General features: G+C 41.5%; 4 protein-coding genes across 7 annotated transcripts in view; 2 read left to right on the forward strand and 2 right to left on the reverse strand.

Annotated features, from left to right (window-relative positions):
- Nucleotides 1-217: 217 nt before the first annotated feature.
- LOC117764099 (transmembrane protein 198-like) lies at nt 218-24,833 on the forward strand. Its single transcript, XM_034589586.1, has 7 exons — nt 218-390; nt 2,012-2,303; nt 3,748-4,323; nt 4,435-4,562; nt 4,857-5,084; nt 18,765-18,768; nt 24,819-24,833. Exons 2-5 carry the CDS (start codon nt 2,150-2,152, stop codon nt 5,004-5,006), a joined length of 1,008 nt encoding a protein of 335 aa, XP_034445477.1. The 5' UTR covers nt 218-390; nt 2,012-2,149; the 3' UTR covers nt 5,007-5,084; nt 18,765-18,768; nt 24,819-24,833.
- On the reverse strand, nt 5,108-8,996 carry LOC117764095 (matrix metalloproteinase-19-like). Of its 2 annotated transcripts, XM_034589580.1 has the most exons (10): nt 8,631-8,996; nt 7,685-7,773; nt 7,458-7,588; nt 7,155-7,367; nt 6,673-6,918; nt 6,482-6,580; nt 6,187-6,351; nt 5,920-6,047; nt 5,538-5,821; nt 5,108-5,474 (listed from the first exon to the last, which is right to left on the reverse strand). In XM_034589580.1, the coding sequence occupies exons 1-9, from the start codon at nt 8,721-8,723 to the stop codon at nt 5,582-5,584; spliced, it is 1,404 nt and encodes a 467-aa protein (XP_034445471.1). In that variant the 5' UTR covers nt 8,724-8,996; the 3' UTR covers nt 5,108-5,474; nt 5,538-5,581. The 2 variants fall into 2 exon arrangements, with proteins under 2 accessions (XP_034445471.1, XP_034445470.1); XM_034589579.1 differs by having other exon boundaries at nt 5,108-5,821.
- On the reverse strand, nt 10,778-13,464 carry pym1 (PYM homolog 1, exon junction complex associated factor). 2 transcript variants are annotated; one of them, XM_034589587.1, is made up of 3 exons: nt 13,151-13,464; nt 12,062-12,155; nt 10,778-11,796 (listed from the first exon to the last, which is right to left on the reverse strand). In XM_034589587.1, the coding sequence occupies exons 1-3, from the start codon at nt 13,200-13,202 to the stop codon at nt 11,316-11,318; spliced, it is 627 nt and encodes a 208-aa protein (XP_034445478.1). In that variant the 5' UTR covers nt 13,203-13,464; the 3' UTR covers nt 10,778-11,315. The 2 variants fall into 2 exon arrangements, with proteins under 2 accessions (XP_034445478.1, XP_034445479.1); XM_034589588.1 differs by having other exon boundaries at nt 13,172-13,461.
- Nucleotides 14,858-25,297, forward strand: part of spats2 (spermatogenesis associated serine rich 2) — a 31,918-nt gene continuing 21,478 nt past the window's right edge. Inside the window, exons 1-8 of one of the 2 annotated variants that reach the window (XM_034589578.1) lie at nt 14,858-15,031; nt 18,014-18,293; nt 19,172-19,251; nt 19,937-20,045; nt 20,556-20,605; nt 20,804-21,026; nt 21,779-21,949; nt 22,081-22,216. In XM_034589578.1, the coding sequence (XP_034445469.1) occupies nt 18,269-18,293; nt 19,172-19,251; nt 19,937-20,045; nt 20,556-20,605; nt 20,804-21,026; nt 21,779-21,949; nt 22,081-22,216 (794 nt within the window). In that variant the 5' untranslated portion in view covers nt 14,858-15,031; nt 18,014-18,268. Of the gene's footprint in view, nt 15,032-18,013; nt 18,294-18,708; nt 18,731-19,171; nt 19,252-19,936; nt 20,046-20,555; nt 20,606-20,803; nt 21,027-21,778; nt 21,950-22,080; nt 22,217-25,297 lie in introns of those variants that run through there. The other variant, XR_004614333.1, reaches the window with a different exon arrangement.

The following is a 25,297-nucleotide window of genomic DNA, read 5'->3' on the forward strand; positions in this document are numbered from 1 at the left end:
CTGGAGTTAAGGGATAAAATCCACAGTAATATCCCTTCACCTCAATCCGCTTTTAACCTTCATGGAAAGTGCAGCGGAGTTGAATAAACCTCTGAGGTGATAAAGGTGAGGCCCCCGTGGGATCATGGGAAGTGAGAGCTGGACTCTCAGCTGGTCCGGCCTTCAACCTGTCGCTGGGGGCAGATGGTGTCTCTCTCTCTCTCTCTCTCAGACTCAGGCTGCTGAGCACGTGAGCACAGATGAGGGAGTCGGACTCGGACTCGGAGTCTCACCCACAGATCACAGACTCCTGGTAAAACTCCTGACAGCTCACTGGGTTTACTGGAACTATCCCTGAAGACACATTTCTTCCTCTGATAACGGCGGCTGTGTGGAGATGCCTCTCTCCAGGTAGAAGTATTATTTCTTCATTTCATGTTTTCATTTGAGATGAATGCTGATAGATTTCTTATATATCTTTAGGTGGGAAATTCCCTGATTCTTATTGATGGTGATACTGTCACTTGTTGCAGAGTAATGTCGCTGAAATGACAGTTTTCATGACAGAATTTCACAAAACATACGAAACCAATAAAAGGGGAATTATGTTTCAGCAGCTTTTCATCCCGTACAGAGCAGCCGTTGCTTTTCTGAGGGAGTAGAAAGTGTAAGTGTCGTGGTGTTTTACACTCGACTTTACAGAAGGACACGGAGTTCACATAAACAGAAGGAGGATCACTCACCTGCTAAAGCTCCTCTAATTCCATCTGCTGAGTGTATCTCTGCCTGAACTGCTTATAAGGTCTTTACAGTCAGACCCACTGTGGCTGCAGTGTGAGAGAGGGTTACTCACTTTCTCAGAGTTGAAAATAATTATAAGTGATGGAAAACTTGCACTTTTCTTTGCAGTATATTAGTTTGATAACTTTATATTTTTGCAGATTTAGATTGATAACATAAAATATAGTCAACCAATATGATGCACTATGATGGACACAAGTTTCAGAAGTGTATGAAGTAATTAAACTACCTTCATCTTTATGAGCTTTAAGGTTTAAGTGCCATTGTGTATCCGTAATACTTTTACTTTTGATATTTGAAGTAAAATCAATTTAAGTATCAATAAGTACTGTGGCTATAGCTGGAGTTAGAACCAAGATAAGAATAAGAGCAGATTGAAAACATCTTCCATGTACTCACAGTTTTTTTGGTCTATATGTGTTGAAAGTATTGTAGGTTATTGATTTATTTCAAATTAAAAGCAACTATGTACATTAACTTGTCATCTGAGGCTAATATTGCACAATTTCTTGCTCTACATTTTTTTGATAACTTCAGTCAGCAAATATATATGTATGTATTATGTTAGGCAGAAGCTCCAGAAGTATATAAATAATCAAAATTACCTCCATCTTTATATGCTGCAATATTAAAGTGATATAAACAATGTACATCAGTAATAATATTCCAATAATATAGGCATACGTAATACTTTACTAATGCTTTTGATATTATAAGTATATATCAATGCTAAATGCTGAAATTTAGGTATTTCTTCTGTTTATATTTGTTATTATTTTATTGCTGTATTGACTTTTATCTAAAGATCTGAGTTCTTCTCCACTACAGGTTGATACTCTCTTCATTATGCTTCAGAATAAGTCTTTTTGTTTTTGTTGTATTGCTCGGTGAACACGGTACCTGTTCCCAGAACTATGAGCCACCGGGTCGTTTCCTCATCTGCATCCTGCTCTGGAACAAAAGAAGCAGAAAGAGAAAAGCTCAGAGGGGATCCCCAGTTTCCTTCTCTGGTTCCTGAACAGATGCTTGAACGTGGGAACGAGCTACATCCTCTCACATAAATCAAGTCGTTTGGAAATATGATGATGTTTCATATTAAATTAAGATAATTTCCTCCCAGGATGGTCATAAGACATGATGGATAATAGCAGTTTGCAGCCAGGAAAACCTCGAGCTGAATTCATGTTTTGTCGCTGCCACGGAGCTGAAAACACTTCCTTCTTTTTTGCAGGTGCAAAGCAGGAAATTCTTTTGCACACGTTCTTGGTTCAGGAGTTTCCTCTCAGCCTGGATGCAACATGCAGGACTTTGCAGTTTCCCAGTGAACGAAGCAGATTCACATCCAGAGCAGAAGAGATAATCCTCCAAGATGGCCGCCCATTCAGACTATGTTGTTGAGGAGCCAGGAGCTGGTTTAGCTGAAGTGGACATGTGCACGCTGGAGATTAGTATGAAGTATGAAGTCATCTCGTCCATTGTCTGCTCTGTTTGCCTTTCATTCGGCCTCATCTACTGCTTCTTCGGTACGTATTCATGACACCAGCGCTTCACTTTGGGACCTTTAAGTAGAGACAGAGGTTTTAAAAGCAGTTTTCTCCTCTTTTAAAGTCACAAGCTGACTATTTATCAACTGTTTTCAATAGTATCTATAGTATCTATGGCTTAAGGCCTCGTGGCAGGTGTCTGAAGGCTGCCAGGGGTTTAGATTGGATAATCCCAAAGCTGGAGGAGGCAGATGGGGACAGTCCCGTGTCCGACCCCGACAGAGGTATATGAAGCGCCACCTGTTGCCCTGACTGACATCTCACTTACGTCACCGTGTTAAACCTGGCGACAGCTCGTGAGAGTTCTGGCAGGGATTCTGCATTTTTTGTTAAACACCTTCTCTGGTCCAGAAAACAGTCATTTGTGGATCTGTAAGAGTAATAAGCTGCAAAATGTAAACACAAACCCAACAAAACCAAACTGTGTGTGTGCAGTTGTGTGTCCTGTCGACCTGCTCTCTAAAACACGTGACATTGTTCAAACACACACGCTGCCAAACTCCCAGTAAAGTCCCAGTGAGTCTTACACTGTCAACTTTGCTGTTAGAAAGTTTATAAATATTGCTAAATAATATTTAACTTGAAGGAGAACAGCTGCTTCAGTTTTGTTAGAGTTGTGTTTTCAGATTTTTTACTTTCATTACTACCACTGTAGTAGAGACATGACAACTGTACCTTTGTGTTTGTGTATTTACAAGGAATCCGACACTGTTGTATGTTTGTTTAAGGAAAGTTTATCCAAACACAAAAAACTGGATGAACTTCCCCTTTTAGCTTCTGACAACTTGTTTTTGTTTGTTGTCAGAAAACTGCTCCTCTTGACTGAATCCTAGTTCTACAAAGAGTTTGTTTTATGTTGCATTTGCAGTATTTCAAAATTGCTTTGGCTAAATTTTCACTGGCGTTTCTACATTTAAAACTCAAACTGTCATTGCTGCTCATTTCCTCAAAGTTTGTATAAATAGTAATTTTACTATTTGAAATGATGTAGAGTACAAATGGATATACTGAATATGCCGTACTACTCTAAATTGTTATTATTATTAGTTTCCAGTCTTTCGTTCAAGACAGAATTATGATTCTGATCTTCCCACTGTAATTTTTTTTCTTTATCAACTAGAATGTTTGTCTTTATTCAAGACGTCAAAACTCAAAGGCTTGATTTTCAGGCTGACCATGAGATTGTATTATGCATCGTGTGTGTGTGTGTGTGTGTGTGTGTGTGTGTGTGTGTGTGTGTGTGTGTGTGTGTGTGTGTGTGGACACCCCTTTGTGTTTAAAAGTGTGAATTTGTCAATTCTGTTTTGCTCTTTGTACTCAGAGTTTTGCTTTTTGTACGTCTGAGCCGAAGCATCTGTAAGACACTGCAGTTCATTTTGTATTTGTATTTGTAAACTGACTTTGTCTTTGATCGACTTCCCAGGATACCGCTGCTTCAAGATGGTCATGTTCCTCTCCGGCTTCATGTTCGGCACCACATCCGTTCTCCTGCTGTACCACACAGAGCCTGTGTTGGACCTCAAGCTGGGCACGGAGACCAAGGCGGGCATAGGCCTGGGCGTGGGGGTGCTCTTCGGCCTGATGACGATGCTGCTGTCAGCAGTGGGACTCCTCTTCAGCGGCCTGCAGCTCGGGACCCTGCTCTCCCTCGTCGCCCTGGTGGCTATCGGACAGTTCTACAGCCTTAGTCCCGTGTGGGTGCCTCTCAGTACCATACTGGTCGTCAGCATCATCACCGCCGTTTGCACACTCCTGTGGCAGAAACTCTTCAGCATCGTCTACACGTCTGTGTTTGGAGCGACCACTGTGATGCTGTGTGTGGATTACCTGGTGGGGGCGTTCATGCTGCCTGATCAGGTGTATGACGTGCTCTGTCAAGTCACCCCAACACCACTGTGCTGGTATAACGGGACCATCATGGGGATCTGTCCCGTATTCAGTCTTTTAGGTCTGTTAGTGCAGTGGAGGTTTACAGCGAAAGGACTATCTCACACAGAAGGTGAGTTCATCTGCACTGACTGATGCATTCGAGCTCCGGCTGTCTTCATGTTGAAGAGGCCATCTGTCACACTAATGATTCCCCTCACAATCCCCTGTGAATGTTCCCCAGGTGCACACAAAAGACAGAAGAACCATGCCAAGAAGCTCAGGTACAGAGAGTGCAGGGGAAGACCTCGACCACACCGGCGGCGCAGGCCTCCCCCCCTGAAACGTTACGCCGGAGACGTCCTGGCACCGGTCAGTACCTGAGAGTAACATGTGTCTTCATTCAGAAATTAACTCCTAGTTGCTGCAGCCTTTGTATGCAGGCCACCCATCATGTTTTCTATATGAAATCTTAACATCTTAACATGCAACTAAATTTGTTAAATAAATGTGGTGGGAAAGGGGGGAAAGTGCATGATACAGAAATAATATCTCAAAATTACCACAGTACTTTTATTATCTCCATCACGGCTCCTCATGTATGGTTCTTTTGTCATTGATGATCACATCAACAACAATGTTGTCCTCCCCCTGCTTGTGTTGCAGAGTTATCTCCAGAGCCTTCAGGAGCGGCAGCTGGAAACAGGCTCGTCCAGCAGCAGCGTCAGCACCGTCACACATGCCCTCATTGACTTTGACTTTGAGACGGGCTCCATGGTGCCTCTGACTTCCTCCTCCCCTGTTTTTACCTTCTGAAACAAACATCACTTATTTGTGAACTACTCACATCTGAGGAATCCATCGTGCTACGGCTGAATCTCTGAACTGCTGAAAATAATATGAATAATATGAAAAATCCTCAGGTTTAAAAGACATAAAGTAGAAGCATTTCGATCTCTCTGTTTGTTTTACAGTTTCTCCTCCAGCCTGAACATCAGTGTTACTGTCGTCAGAGAAAGTCGGAGCGTTGTAAAAGATTTGTCAGTGGATAACAGCGTCCATCTTATTGAATCAAACAACACAAAGTCTTAAATTGTCTTTATTCATTTCATGTCTGTTAATAGATACTTTTCACATATTCATGTCTTATTGCCACGGAAAAACACAACATCACATTATGCAAATATTTATTCTTTTGTCGAAGTTCATGACATGAATTCCTGAATTGTCCTTAAATTAATAACAATTATCGTAATAACTCTCTCATTCCTCACACAAGAGATTCTCACAGTGTGAGGAACATTTCCAAAGTGTTTGTCAGCCTCAGAATAAAGAAGCTTCTTCCACTGTTTTTACACTGTTGTGTTGACTCCTCGCTGGCCTCTAGTGGCTCAGTCGTCACACTGCATCCAGTTTGCGGCAGTGTTCTGAGGATAGCCCTTCTCCACTGTTTGGTGGTTCTGGTTGACACGCCAGTACTGAGAGCCTTTAAATAAGTATATATGTCCGTTTGTCCACGTAAGCGCAGCATCGGTGCTGCTGGGTGCTCCGTGGAAGAGGTGGCTGATGGGTTTGGGATATGACCTGAAGTCTGTCGGACCAATTTCATCCCACAGCCAGTATCCAGATCCCTGACATGACAAGTGTGTTATTTTACAGAAACTGACAATTCCAAAATATATACGCGTTGCAAAATTAACTGAAGCAAATGTTATTTTTTAGCACTTACTTTGAAAAATATCAATTTCTTGTTCTTTTTGAAGTACAAGGCCGAGTCGATCTTTGCAGGGATATTGACCAAGCGTCTGGGGAAAGCGGGGTCCAGTTTGAACCCCGTGTATCTCCACACTTTGTCGTCTGCGAGAAAGAAGAACAAATCTGTAACAACTGCAATAAGAGTTTTATGAGCTCTCTGAAATGTTCAAATCCTGCCAGCGTGGTACATCACGCCCCTGGGATTAGGGTGGGAAAGTCTGAAACAATGAAATTAATCCACCTTTCAGAAAATAGGACTTTCCAGTCCGCTGAGAGTGAACAGCTGCATTGAGGCTCCCTGGAAGCTCCTTCCACAGCGCTGAGATCAGCATTGGAGAGCTGTGGCCAGAGCTGGACACTGTCCACATGTACTGTCCACTGAAAACATACGTCTTATGTGAAGGACCTACAGGGACACAGTGTGGAAGAAAAAGATCTGTTCGTTGTCGGGGCAAGAATTACTACACAAATGTATTTCCTTTGTCATTTGTTTTTCTTAAATTGAATGCATTGTGACTGGGTTAGTATCTTTATACCCAACATGACCGCATCCAATGTGGCTTTGCAAGGATCTGCAACTCCCCCTGGTGCTGGCTGACTTGGTTTTCTGGGCGGAGGAATAGTCACAGCTTTTCCTGAAAGGGTTACGACACTGCACATTGCATAACTTATATTGTAAACAGCACACAGATCCTATCTCAGCAGTGTGACGGTATTCTGATATTACCATATAAGGCTTGGATCCCTCGTATATCGTCTGGATGCAGCTTGAAGTCTGAGCGGTAGCCGTTGTACACAGGTCCCATGACTGCACTGGAGTGTTGTGAGTGGCCCAGGCCGAGAGCGTGGCCGATCTCGTGGACTGCGACGATCATCAGGTTGGAGCCGTAGCTCCTCCCTTCTGTCCACAGCTCGTCTTCGTCAAAGTGGACGATGCCCGACTGGGGAGCATCAGCGTGGGCTAGAACGTGGCCTGAGGATAAAACAAGACATTTAATACGCTGAGATCCTAAAACTTTTAACATAATATTAAAAGATTAGAGGGGGACAGTTTGTTCAGATGATCAAATTATGTGTGGTGCCGTGTGTGTTTTGTGGTCAAAGGTTATGGCCAAGCTTATGGTTGGGTTGGGTTATGGTTGGGTTGGGTTGTGTTGGGGTCAGGGTTGGATTAGGGTCAGGGTTGTGTTGGGGTTTACTCTCTCCTACCTCGTCCATCAAAGGGAACTGGACATGTTTTGTCTTTTCTGTGAAAGGAGAATTTGATGTCCGCTCTTCCCTGTTGCGTCTCCTTGAACCGCAGCGGCGACACGTCACTCCAGTACTTAAAGGCATTGAAGATGGCCAACCGGGTCTTTCCCTGACCCAAGTGGGGGGTGTAGTTAAAGATGCGATAGGTCAACATCTTTTTACGCCAGTGACCTGTCCCAGCAGGATACAGGTGTTAACCTTTTTGAGATGTTATGCGGTTTATCAACAATCTTAATATATAACCTGAAGACATTGACTCACCCATGGTTCTGTATCTGAGGGACTTGTTATTGAAAGAGTCCTGCAGACCACATCGAGGCTTGTTCATCATCGCCAGTGTGGCTGAATCTAACGTTCCTGATATTCGCAGGTTTGTCACTTTCTGAAAGATTCTGACAGACAAAAGATTTTTTTCATGATGTTTCACGATTCAAAGAAGCAAACAGACTCTGGTTACACATAAAAACAGATATTTTAGATCCAGTCACCTTGCTGCTTCAGATATTGCCGCAGGTGGAGGGTTTTGTCCTTTACTGTCCAGTGGGATGTGCAGATATCCATAACTCCTTAAATACGCCTGAAGAGAGAAAACTCAAAGTATTAACATATCTACTCATTATGCACCCTCCACAATGGGCTCTGTCTGTGTAATAAAATCCTCTTATTGGATTGTTATCAGCGGTACATTTACATAAAACCAGTATTTAAGTGCTGTAACTGGGTGTGGGGCTAATTTTAACAATTTTATATGATAGTGGGGGTTTTCATCTACAGAGCGGACCCATCCATAGATGATGGATGGATATTTTAATCTAAACAAATAAAATCTTGATTGCTCATATATTTTATTTGTCAAATCCTAATCTCAAAGTCTAAAGCAGCCAGTAACTATTAATATGTCAAAGAATGTTCATAGTTGAGAGTAAAAAGCCACGTTCTATTTTTACTCTACTACTAAGACATCAAAGCCTCAACATGTTCTTCCACATATTTTTCAAGATGCTAACCTTCAGTTTCATTACTGGGCACTGATGTTATCAGAGGGAGTGGCTGGTGTTATCAGAAACAACATTTCCCCAAACAACCCTGAGAAGAAATCACAGTGTATTTTTGAACCATCCCAATAATACATCATAATATTTTGTAGTGGCAATTCTGCAAATAAAAATAACATGAGCAGTATTATTTTATACTACTCTTATACTGTTAAAAAGATAAAAATGTTATTTGATGATTGTAGTTTATGTTATAACACAGATTGTGATCATATAGAATCTATAATCATAAGAAATTAAACACCCAGTTGCTGTAAAATCAAAACCGAGTGAAAACTCAAACTTGTGTGTATATTCAAGAACTGTTTCCAAGTAACTATGATAACTTTTACAGTAATCTTTCAAGTTTCAGCATCTCCAGTTTTCTGCCTCGTCTTACCACTGCCTCCGTGAACTCCTCAGTGCTCAGGGCGACACAAGAAACTGGTGTCATCAAAACAAAAAGCACCATTAACTCCAGTCTATGTCCCATTTTATACTCTGGGCCTTTTTTCCATTAGTGAGAAATAAAAAAAATATTTCCACTGAGTCCAACACAAGGAGTTGATGTTGACAAACGAGATCTGAGTCTTTCTAGTCATCGCTGGGGACTGTGGCTCCTCCATGTTCCTCCATCCTCTGGGTGCTGGGGTCCCTGTATCACAGCTGGAGCTGGTGGCTCAGTTTAGAGGTTTGGTTTTTATACCGTCTGCTCCAGACCTGCCTCAAAACCACATGATAAACTCGTACGAGGAATGTTTGGACCACAAAACACCAAAACATATTTCTGACACTCACGTCGAGCTCACGCCTTCTTACACCATCATTTAAAGCCATTTGTCTCCAAAGTGTCAGAACAACATCTGAGTAATGTTGTTTACGTCGAAGGAAGTGAATAAATGAAGGATTTTTTTAAAAACAGCTTATCATCATCAACTAAAGGTGAAGAAAAAACTATTTAAAGTCAATTAAGCTGCAAAACTTTATCAGTCTTTTATTTTCCAGCCTTGTGACTGAAAAAACTGCTGCTGTTGCTCAACTGTGATTAATGTGGCAGATGTTGGACATGAATTCTTTGGTGTATGGATGCAGCTCTGTGAAGAAAACAACTCACCACACTTCCTTCCTCCTTGAGACAACAGTTAATTATATTGTTCAAAATGCAGAGGCCCATTCATGGAGAGACAATAACGCCCCCTCATGTAAACATCGCCTGCGATCGTCTTATGGATGGAGACGGACAACGCCTCCTTCCCTGCTTCAACACTGTGGACCACAGCTCAGACAATGTGAGGGTAAATGCTCACACACGTTTTAAACAATTACAGCTGCTGAATTTAACATGTATTTAAAGGCCGATGCACTGGACAGTCCCTGATCTTCACCAGTAGAGGTCATCTTTCAGGTGTTTCCTCGGTTCTGCCTCTCAGGTGCAGCACAAACCTGAGGATGCTGACAGAATAAAAGCATCTATACAACACACTAATGAGCAGATATGGTGTTTTATATACTATGCTACAATGGCTTGATTTGGATTGTGTTCCCTTTTGAGATGGTTAAAATTAAAATGTATACTATATTGTATCTTGAGGCAGCTCTAAAACAATTATTAAACACTTTGGTGTGTTCAGCACACACCAAAGTTCTGAAGTCACAGTTTGACATCTGTCTACAAATGTTTTATGAATCTTTGTGTAAAACAACTAAGTGTGTTTACTTCATATATATATAGACTGCAGGTGTAAAACATACATTGTGTACAATTAGTATGTAGCATCAAATAAGGACACAGTATTCGTTAAAAGGAAACTCAGCTAATTTCTGGCAAAAATCTTTGTTACAACCAATGTAGAGTTTAAGTTGAGTTTACCAGGCCAGGAAAACTTCTTCATGGGAAATATAGGATCTAGTATATAGAGGCTATAACCTCCACAACACACTAAAAACAAGGATATCTCAGACTCTATGATTCCATTTGAACTATTCTATTTTTATCAGTTTCTTTTGAGTTCCTGACAGGATAAACCCAGGGCAAGAAAATACCTCTTCTACTTCTTACTGTCAATTCAATTATAATTAATTTTTCTGATCTAATATTTAAAAAAAATGATCAGAATTGAATAGGATCAGTATTTTCCTAAAACAACTGGAAGTAAAGTAGTCCCCAACAAATACTACTCTCAGTAATGGATTAATACATGTTTGGTGCTGTAGTACTTATAGGAGCAATTCAGTGTCTGTTCATCATTCTAAAGGCTTATTGGGATGATAACAGTGGGTCACTAGTGTGTTTTTAATAACACTCTGTGGTGCAGAGCAACAAGCTTCATCAGGCTGCACAGACAATATATGTAAATGGATCAAATCACTGCTGGTTTTGGTCTTTTCATGGGATTTGTAGTCAGAGCATAAAACACACTACGTCACCAGCCTCATCCTTTAAGTGTGTAACCTGTTTCCAGAATATCCCAGGACCCCAAGGTAGTTGTAAATTAGCAAATCCCCAGTATTCATGGGATTCTAAAAACGGAAACGCATTAAGAGATAAAAGGTTTTTACGCAGCATGTAACTTTAATTAATGTAATGACTGTATAGACTTTACATTAGTGGCACAACATGAGGCCATACGGTCATCGACAAAAATATTAAAGCAGAAAGGTCAACAAACGATATTCTCTCGGACAAAAAAAATGAATCTTTTTCTGTTTTCTGTTTACGTTACACCTGATGCTGTGAAAGGTACAACATGTAAAAGACAGACATGCACAGAACAATTTACAATGAGGTCTTAAAAAGATGTTTATAGCTGATCAGTTACACAATACTGCACTTGTAACAATACAAGTATGTGAGCCGGAGTAGTGATGTTGTTCGGAGATTCGAATCTAGAAAACAGGCTCGTCAGTTCGGAGGATGTCGCTCTCTGCAGGGAGCTGAAACTGTGTAATTTCAAAGTTCATGGTGAATATCAAACAGGTAGAATATGTTACATGGAAACTTTCATCACAAAGCTGCAGAGGTCCCTTCCCCGTGTGTCAGTGTGCAGTTTGTCTGTCCAGTCGGACTCTTCTGTCCTTTATTGCTTCAAGAATCACGCTCGAGCTGCACTAACTCCTCGCGTAAGGCCTCCAGCCGACCCAGCTTTTCCAACTGATCCTTTGTTGGTTGTTCTATTTCCCCTGAGTCCACTTTCTGTTGCAGGTCCTCACCCTGACGCAGCTTCTTCTTCAGGTTTTTGATCTTCTTGACCTTTTCTGCTGCTGAAGAATCGTCGGCAGGTGAGGCCGAAGCCGGCGCCGCCGCCGCCTTGTTTGAAGACTCGCCGCCGTCTGAAATGGACACCTTCTCCACAGCATCGCTCACCGACTCCACGTCCACGTCTCCGTCCTGGGGCTGCTGCTGTTTTCGTTTTTCCTTACGCTTCATGTTGCGTTTGGCCGACTTTGAGAGATTGGCTCCCTCGCCGTCTACACACTGCTGGTTCTGTGGCTCCGCCTCAGACGGGCTCATACCAGGCGGCAGGTCAGGTTTGCCCTTGAAAAACTTCACATACTTGTTTTCATAGCTAAATCAGCAAGAGACAAAAACTGAGGTGAGGATCAAAAATGACAAATGTTCCACTTCATGCAAAGTGTATTAATCATTTGTAAAGAATATTGGACATTTCTAATCGATCAGAGATTCCTACTTGTTTCAATACCAAACTATTATTTCCTTGGTGATTAATCTGTCTGTGTCTTTCATTTATCGATCAATCAATCTACTGATTTTATCATTAAGGTTATGATTAATAATTCACTGTGTACAACAAAAAGAAGAAATGCACTTACACTGGTACTTCCTCCTGGGGGACGTAACCATCCTTCACCCGCCTCGGCTTCCTCCACGTTCCATCAGGTCGCTGAGTGGAAACTATAAATTTCCCTGAAGGAACAGGTACAACATTTATATGAAGTGATACAGACCTGAATACTTTAACAGACCTGAATACTTTAAGGAGTTTTAATGTATTTTGTCAACTGTGGGATGAATCCTTCAAGTCGACTTATTGGACTTTTATAACACACGTGACATTGAAACTATAAATCCTATTTTTTTTTTTTTCTGACATACGTGATTGTATCAAAAATTAGTATCTTTTAGTATATTAGTATCTTTTAGTATATTACTATGATGTAGTAAAAGTACAATACTGATCAGATTGTTATTATTCACATGGGATCAGGGAAAACGTCTGATGGGAGTTTTGTGTTATGATCCACACATTCACATTTCATTGTCTTACTAAGTGAGATGTAATCAAACCATTTCTTGAACTCGTGTCACTGTTGCAGCTTGTGAACAAACAATAAAATACCTGATCAATAACCTCATTGATCAGCATATAACGTGTTAAACCCACATGTAAGCTGATGTAAATATACGTCTCTCTACCCAGACAACTGAAAAACAAACTTTTAATGACAATAAAAAACAAAATAGCTGAGTGTGTCTGTGAGTAAAACCTCATTGATGGTTGATTTGATACTTCAGATCACAACAGTTGCTGCAGCAGAAGAAGCTAATTGACGTTAGCAGCAGGCTACCGCTGCAGCTCACGTTACACAGGAAGCTAACGTGGCTAATTCAAACTGTTTTGCAACGAAGCTGCACAAATAAAACGTGTTTCTTTTAGTATTTTCACATTTATTTTTTTACTCTATTCCCGTCTGCAGGCGCGCGTTAGCCACAAGCTAAGCTACAGGGGAGAACAGAGCCTCGGCTACGGTTAGCATGCTAAGCTAGCTGCGGATCGCCGTGTTGTTGTATCGGTGCGGCCCGGACCGTGGCTCTGCTGTGGTTCCTGTGTTCGCTCCAGATGTTTGTGTTTTGTGTGTTCGCTCCAGATGTTTTGTGTTTTTTCATGGAGACAAAAGGTCCGGCACGTGCAGCCGCCTCACCGGAATCATCTGTCGCATACGGAGTTGCCATTTTGCTGTAGCTGCTCCCCGCTCCCCCTCAGTCGGACGGTGTCTTCAAACGTCACTTCGACCCCGCGCAGAGACGAACTACGGCGGTTTCCAGATGTTTGCGGTTAAAAGATGTGTCCTCGCTCCATGTGACAGCGGTCATAGCAGAGTCCACATGCGGGGATTCAGGGCGAGGACAGCGGGAGGGAACGACAGACAACGACCGCTCAAATGCGAGCGTATAAGCGGGGGGTACAGGTGGTGAAACCCAGCGAACCCTTTTTCTTCAACTTCGGAAATGACGACGTGGATCTTGGGTTGCCAGGTTTGAAGCTTCGGCAGAAACGAAACTAGATGCAGCTTAAGAACAAGAATCATAAAATGTTCTCTATTAAAAGTAACAACAATAACTTAAATTACTTAATCTGTCAGAATCATTTTTTGTAAATAGCTTCAGATATTTGACGAAGTAAAGTAGAGGGATTAGCATCAAAGTGAAAGTATCTACAATACATGAATGAAAGTACTAAAACAACACAGTAAAATAAAAATAATAAAACTTAAAAGACTGTAATTCAAGCTGGCTATCAAAGTTATTATTACTGTTATGTTAATGAGTAAACTGATGAATGCAGCAAATTTGATATTTGATACAGATTTTTCTGTATTTCGAGGTAAATGGGTGTTTGTGAAAATTACCAGTAACACGACAAATGAACAAAGCAGAGGCTTGTACGTGGAACTGTGTACATTCATAGAAGGACATTATTTATATTTGTTTGTGCGTACATGTGAAAATATCTGTTTCAATTCCTATTTCAGGCCATTAGCATATAGCAAACCTCAATGTAAGTTACTGAGACTCTTTGCTATGACAATCTTATTCTTACAAGGGTTTGTGATAAATAAAAGAAACACACTCTGTGGTCAGTTGACTTAAATAAATGGAGGATATGAATCCTCCATTTGAATGATCATTTGCAGTCACATTTTCAGATCTAGCAGGAATTAAGGTTTAGTATCTGTGTTTTTTATATATTTTATATTTCTACGTTGGAGAAGTTCACATGTTACAATTTTTGATCACTAGTTCTTCTTTTCTCAATTTACCCTTTGATGCAGATTTAGACCTGTGAAGACACAAAAAAGAGAAGCACAGTTTTCTTCTTAATGGTGGAGGACTGATCTGGACCTCGTCCTTTCAGCCCTCCTGCGAGCTTTATCCTGTCTTAACCGTCCTCGGGGTCATTGTCGATTTCTTTTCTTGTTTTAACTTGTTGACTTGAAATGTGCCTGAGGATTTGCCTTCTGGGGACAAATGCACACATACCAGTACATCTCAATAAATTCTACCACAGTGTGTGTGTGTGTGTATGTGTGCAAAATGGACTATAAACACACAAACGTGGCACCGGAGAAGGATAACAGTGGACTTTAGGTGCTAAAAACACAGTGTAAATGAAGTCGTATTTCAATGTCGTGGCTTCTGGACACTTGGTGGACACCACAGGAGCAGCATGGAGGCATGTTATGTTATGTTTATGTACCATTTACTTCAATTGTTTTAGATCTGAGACTCCAGAAGAAGTGTTTTGTCCCCACCCACCTCCATCAGCAGAGTTCTCGGGGGTGAACTATCCCTTTAAAGCGGAGGAGGGCGGAGGAGGAGAGAGGGGTGGAGGATTGGTCGAGGATTGGTCGAGTCCAACCTGGCAACCCGGAGGGAGTCTGGTGGCAGAAAACCTAGCCAGCAGCGGAGTCTCGGTTTCAGATCGACTGACGACGGGAGCTGCGCCGCGTCCACAAGCTGCTGCTGCTGCTCCTCCTCACTTCTCCTCCGGCCCAAGACAAGTACGTGTTCGATCCTCTTTACCTCCTCCGGCACCGAACCAACGCCCTTGCGTGCTGTTTTTACGTGATTTAACCCCCGGGGAGCTAGGTGGATGTTAGCATGACAGCGGAGCGTTGGATAATGAAGCGCTGTGTTAGCTGCGTGCTAGCTGAGGCTCAACCAAACAAAAACAAAAAAACAAACGAGCGTTTTCTTACTTTGCGTTAAATCCCGTTTTTTTGGGGGGGGGGGGTGAATGATCTGTTCCCATCGTCCGCTGCTCGTCAGTGCGACGCAGCGATGTGCGAAGCGACGTTCGGGGATGTTAGCAAAGCTAGCGTCCGCCGCTGGGGGGGGACTCGAGCCGCCACCCCCCCCCAAAAAAAAAAATACAAAACCCTGAACCGAGCAGCTCTGAAGTGACGCAGGGAGGAAACACAAAAATTAACAATTCACCCACAACATGTTGACAAGAGGGAAGTTTTAACCCCTTTTAACCGCGTGTGATGCTAATTCTCCTCCCGAGTTAGCGAACACTGACGCGAAGTTCGCTCTCATGAGCAGGACGCTGCAAAAAAAACCCCAAAGATAAAGCAAAGGATGTGCATTTCTGAGATTTGAGGGGAAAGAAGAACGTGTGTTGTTCGGACATGCATGCGTGTGTGTGTTTGTGTGTATTTTCTGCAGACGTGTTGCAGTAACATCTGGAGGCTGATGTGGCTGATGCAGCTGCAGGGGCGTAGAGAAGCTGTGTTACTGTCTTCATGCTGCTGCAGGAATCTCCATCTGATTATCTGTCTACCTGCTTTAATTAAAGCTTGTGAACTGTTTAAAACCCAGATTTAGAAATTCATCGTGCTCGAGTGCATTTGGGCACAAAGTGGTTTCTCCATCAGGAGAGGAAGTTGTTTCCAGTCGGGAGGAGATAATATTCCCAGTTTAATCTCAATTAAAACCTTTCTTGCAATAATAATATAACTTTATTTATATAGCACTTTTCAAACACAAATTTACAAAGTGCTTCACAAACATGAGAGAAAAATGACACACGAGGTCATAAGAATTCAAGTTAAAAGCCATATTATAAAAATTACTCATTAAACAAGATTTAAATGAAGACAACGATGTAAATTGTCTGATTCCCAGTGGAAGGTTCTTCCATTGTTGCGGAGCCTTTACTGAAAACGCTTGACTGCCCCTCAGTTTCACACCTTTACCCTGGAAACCGAAAGCAACAGTTCATCTGCAGTTCTGAGTTTATCTGCGTGTGGCTCGTCCATCTACATCTCTTAATTTAAATGCGTCACTCGCACCCTCCTCGTCTCACCTGGTCAACTTCTCCACTTCTAAACCCACCTCAGCTTGTGTACCTGGCTCTCTTGAAGATTCGAGCACCTTCCCTCTTGATAAACATCGGTGTTGGCGTGACTGGCCGCTGCAGTGTCACTTGTTGACTGTGCATGTGTGACTCTGACGTGTGTGTGAAGGTGTGGTGCCATCAGGACTCTGTGACATATGAAGTCCTAATCAGCAGGGCGTGGGTTTGCATAGCTCCTAAGTTTCCTTTTCTAGAGAAGCCGGGTCCGAAAGTGAAATCTTCCAGAAGGAAACAGCTGGGCGGTAAAAAGCCCGATTTACTTAACGCCTTGCTCAGGCATTTTATTATTCTTTTAAAGGTCTGATTAAAGCAGACAGGGATATGTTTGATTGTCTGTGACGTGTCTGCACAGTGTTGACTGTTCGGCGTGGTGATGGCAATGTTTCCAAAACACACACGGTTGTTATAGAGATGTGCAGTTGTTACTTTTCCTAATTACAAAGCATTGAAATGTTAAAATACCTTTTTGATCACAGGGATTATTTTCATTTAAGAACTGTAAGACACAAACATTTGATAAACTGCAGGTTTTATTTGGAGAATAGAGGCCAAGTCAGTAACGCCCGTACAGATTATCATTCATACCCTCACTTCATCCTCTTCAGACGACTACAACTCTTTTCACCTGCCTTAATAAATCGTCTCTGGACCGCCACGTGTTCCAAGAAGAGCGCGGCTGCTAGACTGTTGTCAAGGTCCCACAGGTCTTCTGACATCTTGTTATTCTTACACTGGCTTCCCGTCAAAATTAGAATTCATTTGAAGGTACTGGTTTTCACGTAGAGAGCACTGCAGCTCTCAGGCTCCTGCTCACATCACTGACCTCTGACCAGCGCTTACTGCTCATCCCACGTACCTGTTTTAAAACTAAAGGCGCTGTTTTAAGGAATTCTCTTCCTACAGATTTACGTTCATCTGTAAACAACTAAAAACTTCGTCTCAGCGTGTGCATTGTAGTGTTTTAATAAACTTCACCTCCTTTGTGCATGGTGTCAGCTTCAGACTCGTCAGCTTCCTCAATAGCTACTTCAATGTTTCATTTCCAGGAACAGAAGAATAGTTTGTGCATAAGGTCAAACCACAAGTCAAGGTTACACCGAGTCCAAAGGCACACGGTCAAAGATTTTAATTTCACATTTATAATGCCGGCATAATTCCTCGCTCATCTGGGGCATCGGTCATGCTGCTGGAAAATCCAAAATACTTGTGGTAATCTTTGATCGTCCCTTATTGTCAAATATTTAGATTTACAGTTGTAATCATTCCAGTCACAGAGATACATATTCTGTGTTGCCCTCAGAACATCAGCACCCATCACTCCTGCAGAGAAAAGGGAAATACCCTTCAAAGATGTGTTGCTCTATAGCCCAACTAACTTCCCCCCCCAAACTAAATTCATCGCTCCTGCCAAGGAAAATATTAACTGCAGATTTCTCGGCGAATGCTCTGCCAGGCAGACAATAATTTATTGAAAACTGTTTTTCATTCATATTCTATAGTCAGGGGAAATGTTTTTTTTTTTTATTTGCTGTCACATTTACTACATATAACTTGTTGGGGAAGTTAACATGAAACTATTTTTTGATCACTAGTTCTTCTTTTCTCAATTTAACCCTCGGTGCAGATCAATCTGGTGTAGAAGCAAAAAAGAGAACCACAGTTTTCTTCTTAGTGGTGGAGGACGGATCTGGACCTCGTCGCTCCGGCCCTCCTGCCAGTTGTGACCCCCGCTGGCGTCTCAACGGAGAAACCCTCGAAGTGAAAGTTACCACACGTGGAGTCTTCGTTTGAGCAACAGCTTAAACATACTTCAACAGTTATCTTACATTCGGGACGAAAGTTAACACCAAGCATCTGTTTCATACGTCTTTGTAACAACATGGCAAAGAAAAACAGCCAAAGGGGTACGTATTTGTCTTATTAAAAAATATGTATTTAATGTTTTGTGTTCATTCGTCGTAGTAAAGCAAACTGAGAATTTGTATTTGGTGTTTTTATGGCTGCAGCATTTAGTTTAAGAACTTCTAACATTCAATTTATTTAGCAAGTGAATGTGCGCATGTCTGTTCTCACATATAGGAGTAGTCCCAAATTTCTGACTGTGGCGTAAGAGACACCAAAACAAATATAAGCTGTGGACATTAACAGAGACGTTAACCCACTTCCACACACAGGGAAAAAAAACAACCTTTACAAGGGTTCAGCGGTGGTTTTTTTAATATTTCTGTGTCATCTATAAATGGCTGTAGATTAGCTGTGGAGTTTGCCCTGACTCTTCTCACTCAGCTGATTCTTTGAACGGCCCAGTTATTATTCTGCCTGTGGTGGAAGGAACCCTGAGGTTTGGTCCTCTGGAGAATGTCTTTCTGGAGAACTTCAGTGGATATGAATCATTGAAATGAGATTTTGAAATGAGACTCTTCTCGCACAGATGTGATGCGTTTTTTTGTGTCTTTTGTTTTTCCACAACTGCTCCCTGCTTTTGCTAAGTAGCTAATGTTGCTGTGCTTAAAAACCATAGTACGTGTCCCTCCAGACCACAGGGATTGTTGTATTGAAATTCCATCCACAGGAAACAAATCAAATCTGTTTCCAACTTATTAAAGACAGTCGGTGGTTTTCATAGGATTTTGTTCATGTGGATAAACTCGACTCTCTCAGAAAATCCTTGTAGATGTTTGGAGGTTGTTTTGTTTTGCAAATGATGTGCTGGAGTGGTTTGCAAATAAAATTCAAGGCCTGAACAGAAAATGGAGATTAGCATTTGTAATTTGTTTTCCAGATACGTCTGGGGTGGTGTTCGATACTCGCTCGAAAATGGTCATGTCCCAGGGAGGCACGGCGGAGAGAATGAAGGAGAAGGTAAGACACGAAGAGCCTGCGGTTTTTCAACCTGTCAGTCAGAGCAGCTGTTCTAATATTAAACTGAGAACACAAGGGCTAGAGCTCTTGTTGGCTCTTTGATTATTCTTTACTCAATGGGAGTTGACATATCAGCTAAAATGTTGCTGACACGTGTAGTTGCGCGGCTCCTTAGATAACTTGTAAAAAAAATGATTTTTGCACGAGCTTTATCCTTGTGGAGTCTCGTGACTTGTCACCTCGTCCTCCTAAAAGCTGGTAATCTATTATGTAACAATTTAAGGTCAATGTGACGCCACAGAGTTTTACTTTTACTGTGGTGTTGTAATATTGTCATGGCTGCAGGTTATTTAGATTTTGTTTTGTAATGTTATCATGGTGTTTTTTTCATATTTACAGTAGATTGCAAAGAATAATATCTCAAGTGCGGACACAGTTGTTAATTTTAAATATTTGCGCTGGAGCTGCGTGTTTGTTTGCTGTAATAATACTCAAGACATTTGTATTTACACATTTGTAATGAATGAATACGACTCAGAGTTAAGTGCTGTATCATGTAGCAAAACATAATTACGATGGTAAATACCTTGGGTGTCAATTGACGGTAAATGTTGTGTTACCTTGAGAAGATTTATGGTCTTGAAAATAGTTTCTCTTGTGCTTTGTGCTTTGTCGTTTTTTACAGATCAGTGCTGTCAGAGCAGTCGTCCCCAACAAAAGCAACAATGAGATTGTGCTGGTGTTGCAGCATTTCGAGAACTGCGTGGACAAAGCTGTTCAGGCTTTCATAGAAGGTAACGAAGACGTCAGAGCTTGACCTGCAGGCCGGGAAGTGATTGCAGCTCAAAGCTTCTTTATAAATAAGTTACACGAATTCCCATGAAACTAGTAGTTTTTATTATTTTAGAACGACGATCACAATAACACAACATGAAGAAAAAAAAATATATCATCTATGCTCGTATTACATGATGCATACAGTTTGTTAGTTTACGTCATTTACCGACCTGGTGTCCTGGCGCGCTGCCCACATAACTTGTGCTTCACCTTCGGAACGTTTATTGTCACGCATTCCGATGCTTTGAATTCAGAAGTCGCGCGTCACACACATGCCTTCAGCTTCGCAGGTTTAATTATAGAACAAGAAGGTTGTACCCGCACATCACGCTGCTTTGTTTAACATTCATTCTGTGTAATTGTCTAAACACCACCTCTGGGCATTCCGCTCTTGAGATTATAAACTTATAAACATTTATCATATGTCACTTTTCACCTTCGTTTTCCTTGTTTGCGTTTTGCCTTAGGAAGCGCAATTGAGATCCTGAAAGAGTGGAATGTCACCGGCAAGAAGAAGGTAGGAACCAGAAAGCCTGCATCGCCAATGTTTACTTGTTTAATTCACACATTTCTGTCACAAACTGTTTGTTTGGCATCGCAAACAATGTTTTGGTTCAAATGTCAACAAAGCCGAGTCAGTGAGCTGATGAGGAAACGGATAAGGAACAAAGAGAATATGCACAAAGGAATCTGACACTGATACTTCCCTGTCCAGCCCAAGAAGAAAAAGAAGCCCAAGCCTCAGCCCGAGGCCTCAGCAGAGCTCGCTCCACCGGAGGCCGCGTCGGCCGGGGAGGGAAAGGATGAGATCAACGGTTTTCATGCCAACGGATCAGTGGTGGACGGAGAGTCACTCGATTCTCTGAGTGAACAGTTGGACTCAGCCTCCCTCGACGCAGCAGAGCTGGACTCTGAACCCGCCACGTCTGAAACAACTGGTAATAATGGCTCTTCAGACAAAATGTGATAGACGATGAGGGAGAAAGAGAGCAGGGCTGAGGTGTTTAAAGAAAGACAACTGTTTTATTCTCAAGTAGTTGCTCAAGTCATTTTTATGCCTGATGCCGGTAACAGCTGTGGCCGGAGCCGACGTGTTTTTGTCCGTTTGCCCCACTCTACTGCAAATGATACCTCAGGAACACTTTGAGGGAATTTCCCCACATTTGGTACAGACGTTCTTTTGTACTCAGCGGTGCAGGGATCAGAATCTGATGGTCCAAGGTCCTGTGTACTGTACAAAACACGTTTTTGGCCATAACCCAAGAATCCATACAGTACTTATGACAAACCTTCACACAAACCTCTAATAAGATTATGTGATGGCATTTATTATCCGATAGGTCAAAGGTCAGTGACATCGTAATGATGTCAGACTGAACTGAAGACGTCAACTTGTAAAGAATTACACAGGACTTGTTTTAGTGTTGTCTGACATTTTGTAGACTAATTGATTAATCGGGAAATATTAAGCAGATTTATGAAAATACGTATTAGGTTCAGCCCGAGACAAAATGGTGAATCTAAAATGTCTTCAGTGAGTCCCACTAACAAAATGAGAAGTCACAAATTTATGTTACATATTTTTATGAGAATCTTAGGGGAAATGACTCGTCAATTTTTCTGGCACAAACTTGTTTTAGGAAAAGTTTTTAATCATCCTTTGTTGTAAAAATAATCTGTCTTCTCACAGGTGCAGAAGCAGAAAGTCAAGATAGAGCCCAGAGTCCCGTGTCTCCGCAAGAAGGACGAAATCATCAGGCTCCCAGAGGCAACAAGGCCCGACGCAGGCCCGGCCCAAATTCACATCCCCCCATTTCCTCATTAGGACCCACCATTGATGAACCAGCAGTCAAGAAGATCGGTTAGACAACTATAACTCTCGAATTATCTTCCCCTGAATTTACTTTGTAGTTAGAATTTGGTAGAATCAAACGTGGGACAAAATACATCACGTGTCTGTGAGTCATCTCTAACGTCTCCCCCCCCCCTCAGCTTCCACCATTGACCGCTCTGTGAAGGACCTGCAGCGATGCACCGCCTCACTGACTCGCTACAGGATGGTGGTCAAGGACGAGATGGACTCGTCAATCAAGAGGATGAAGCAGACGTTTGCCGAGCTCCAGAGCTGGTACGTGTCTTTTCTTTTAAAGTCTTTGTCAGGTTAAAGCTGCAGTCTGAGGTGATCTGAAAATTTGATTCCACCGAAACTTCCCCATTGCAACGAGAACCTCCTTCAGGAACGCGTGAGCTAAACCTGCCTTTCAGCCTGGACAACTTCTAATATTAATTGTCACCATTCTGAGTCAGACATTTATTACAATTAATTAAAACGTGAGTCACAGAACAGTAGATACAAAGAACACCGTGTGGATTATGTGGCATCCTTGCGAGTTTCAAAAGGCGTTGTTATATTTCAAACAGATGAAAGGGACTCTCAACGCCCAGAGTAGTTCTTCCTGCTCCACAGTTTTTGTTTAGAAATATTTTTGCGTGGTTCTAGTTGCTTTTCACGACAGTGATGTGGGCGTTGCTGCATTTTTCTAGTTTTGTAGCATTTTTCTGTAGCATCAGTAAGTCAAAGGGCATTTTCTTACCTTTGGCCTCCTGGATGATGATGAGACAGAACATTGCATAATAGGAAAAATGACTGTTCTATACGTTCAACCTCAGTTTGGCTTTGGTGGGAAGAGCTAATTGATAAAGACTGACTAGAAACAAGACAGACTATATGTAAATTTCAAACATTAATACAAAACATCATTACTCAGAGTTTGTCTTTAATCCGTGGATGAATTATTTTATTTATAAATGTATTTGCTGTTCATGTTTACCAGACATTATCTATTGATATATTCTACATTAATGAAGTCATTCTGAAGTTGATTTCTTTATTAAGAAAATCAATAATACTAAATAATTAAAGTAATACTACATTGGCTATAAGGATTACAAACTGCGGCAGCAGATAAGTATCTCACTGGCTAATTGATGGTATTGGGTTGCAGATGAACTGGAGTTAATCCTTATTAGAATGAAAGTATCAGGTATATTAGTATTACCGTATACTAATAGTAATACCAGACGTCTGCAGTCTGATTTTATATATCCCTTTATATATATCTACTTAAGTGTTAATGGGTTGTGCGGTATTTCTCATAAAGGGCTCCTTCACTATTCTCTCTGAAAAGCTGAAACATGATACCGCGGTTTCCTGTCGATATTCTGAGCTGAATGGGAGATCCATTTAACTCCTCTCCTCCACTGACCTGTACAAGCTGAGCACTTTGTCAGTTTAACACGTATAAAAGACAGATTGTTCTGTTAATGTTCAACACCTCGCACTCCCATGATGCTCCTGCAGAGCGTCTGTGGCTCAGACTCACTTTGCGATGAATTGGAACAGAAGTGGATTCACACTTAACACAGAAAATGAGTAGAAAATCTCAGTAAATCACATTTCAGCTTTTTGGAAAGTTAACGTGCAGCACAACATACCTGTAACCTACAAACAGCAGAGAGTTAGATACACAATGAGTAGATGACATCAGTATTTGCTTTACGTGCACCCCCTCAAGCAGCCTTATAGTATGAAATGAAAGATTCAACGTTTTCATGGGTGTAGCCTAATTCATGCCAATGGAATCCAGCCAGATGTCAAAATACTGTTGTGGGTATCTTCTTTTCAGAGGCTTCATGTGCTGCAAGGCAGAGATCATGACGGCAAAGAGCTCAGTATGTTGAACAATGTGTTGACCAACTGCCTAAAGGCAGGGGGGGTATTTATCCAAAGGCCCTCAGGAACAGCACAGGGCTGTATCAGTATCAAGTTGTCTGAAGATGTCCGTGGTTTCAATCTGTTCCTATTAAAGACACATTAGACTGTTTTGCGTGAAAACCCTGCCGACATTTCCTTTCTTTCATTTGCACTTTTACACTCCTGGAACTTTGCATATTCTGTAGTTAAATAAAAAAAAACGAGGAGATAAACGGAAACACAGGAGTCGCATGAATGAGTTCGAGGCTTCAACAGAGATACTGCCCATTCCTGTTGACTGACTAGCAGAAGATTCAACAGAGGCAACAGCCAATCAAATCATGTTAATAAAACCGGCTCTGTGATTGCTGAAATCATGAAGCTGTGATTGTTCCTTCATCCCTTGTTTGCCAAAATTGCCAAATTCTCTTTTCAAATAGTGTCTAAACTCCTCAAATCTGCGTTCAGACTCTGATCGGATCCAACAGGCGGTTTGTTCTACTGAGGTCTGTGGAGTCAGTAAACAAAGTTCTGTTTAAATTCACTGGGTCTCATCAGGATGTACCGTGTACACTCTCGAGAGCAGAGTGATGAATAAAACAAATCCTGCCTCATTTACATCAACGTTTGCCTGCAGGAAGTCTCTTCCACTGCCACTGCCAATAAATGATATTGTTAAAACGCCAGCTGTGCCTGCGTGGTGTCGTCTGTGTGACTGTGTTTGATCCTCGGTGCTGGACAGTGGACAGTAGACAGTACAAGCAAAGTGTGGTCCCACATTGCTCCATAGCTCCAATCGTCAAAAAGTCCACAGGGTACATTAAAGTGGACTTGGATCTGAAACGAGCAGGAAGTAATGGAACAGTTTGTTCAAATGTACTTTGTCCCTCAGGTTTTTCCGTCTAAGTTACATCAGCAGTTCGTCATAGATACAAGAAATGAAGTGGACGCCGACTGATATGGATTTTTTGTTTAGAGAGGAAAACATTTCTGATACCAATATATCAACTGGTATATATTTGACAATGATTCCCCAGATGTCGTTATCAAACACTTATGCCAAAGAAATGTAATTGAGGCTTGATATTTTACAGTTAAAAAATATACGTAATTATAAATAACTATAAGAAAACGCATTTATAACTTGAATTAAGAAACATTTTTAATATAGAATATAAACATGAGTGTATCTTTTCTGCTCCGTTTATTCTGTGAAATACGTTTTTCATACCTGCAAACAAACGCAGACACAGATATTATCGAGTATGAGAGCATCAGGACACCCACCACTTCAAATATTTTACACAACTCTATTATTTATGTTATTTTGTTGTCACTCGCTGGGATCAGACCTTCAGCAGCATCAAAGTGAATATGCAGCCGCCTCTTTGTTTATTTAATGTTACTGTGGTTGCTCTGTAATCACAGTGTGAAGTCAACAGAGTAAAGAAAAAT

This window comes from Hippoglossus hippoglossus, chromosome 7, assembly GCF_009819705.1.
Source record: "Hippoglossus hippoglossus isolate fHipHip1 chromosome 7, fHipHip1.pri, whole genome shotgun sequence".
Lineage (NCBI taxonomy): Eukaryota > Metazoa > Chordata > Actinopteri > Pleuronectiformes > Pleuronectidae > Hippoglossus > Hippoglossus hippoglossus.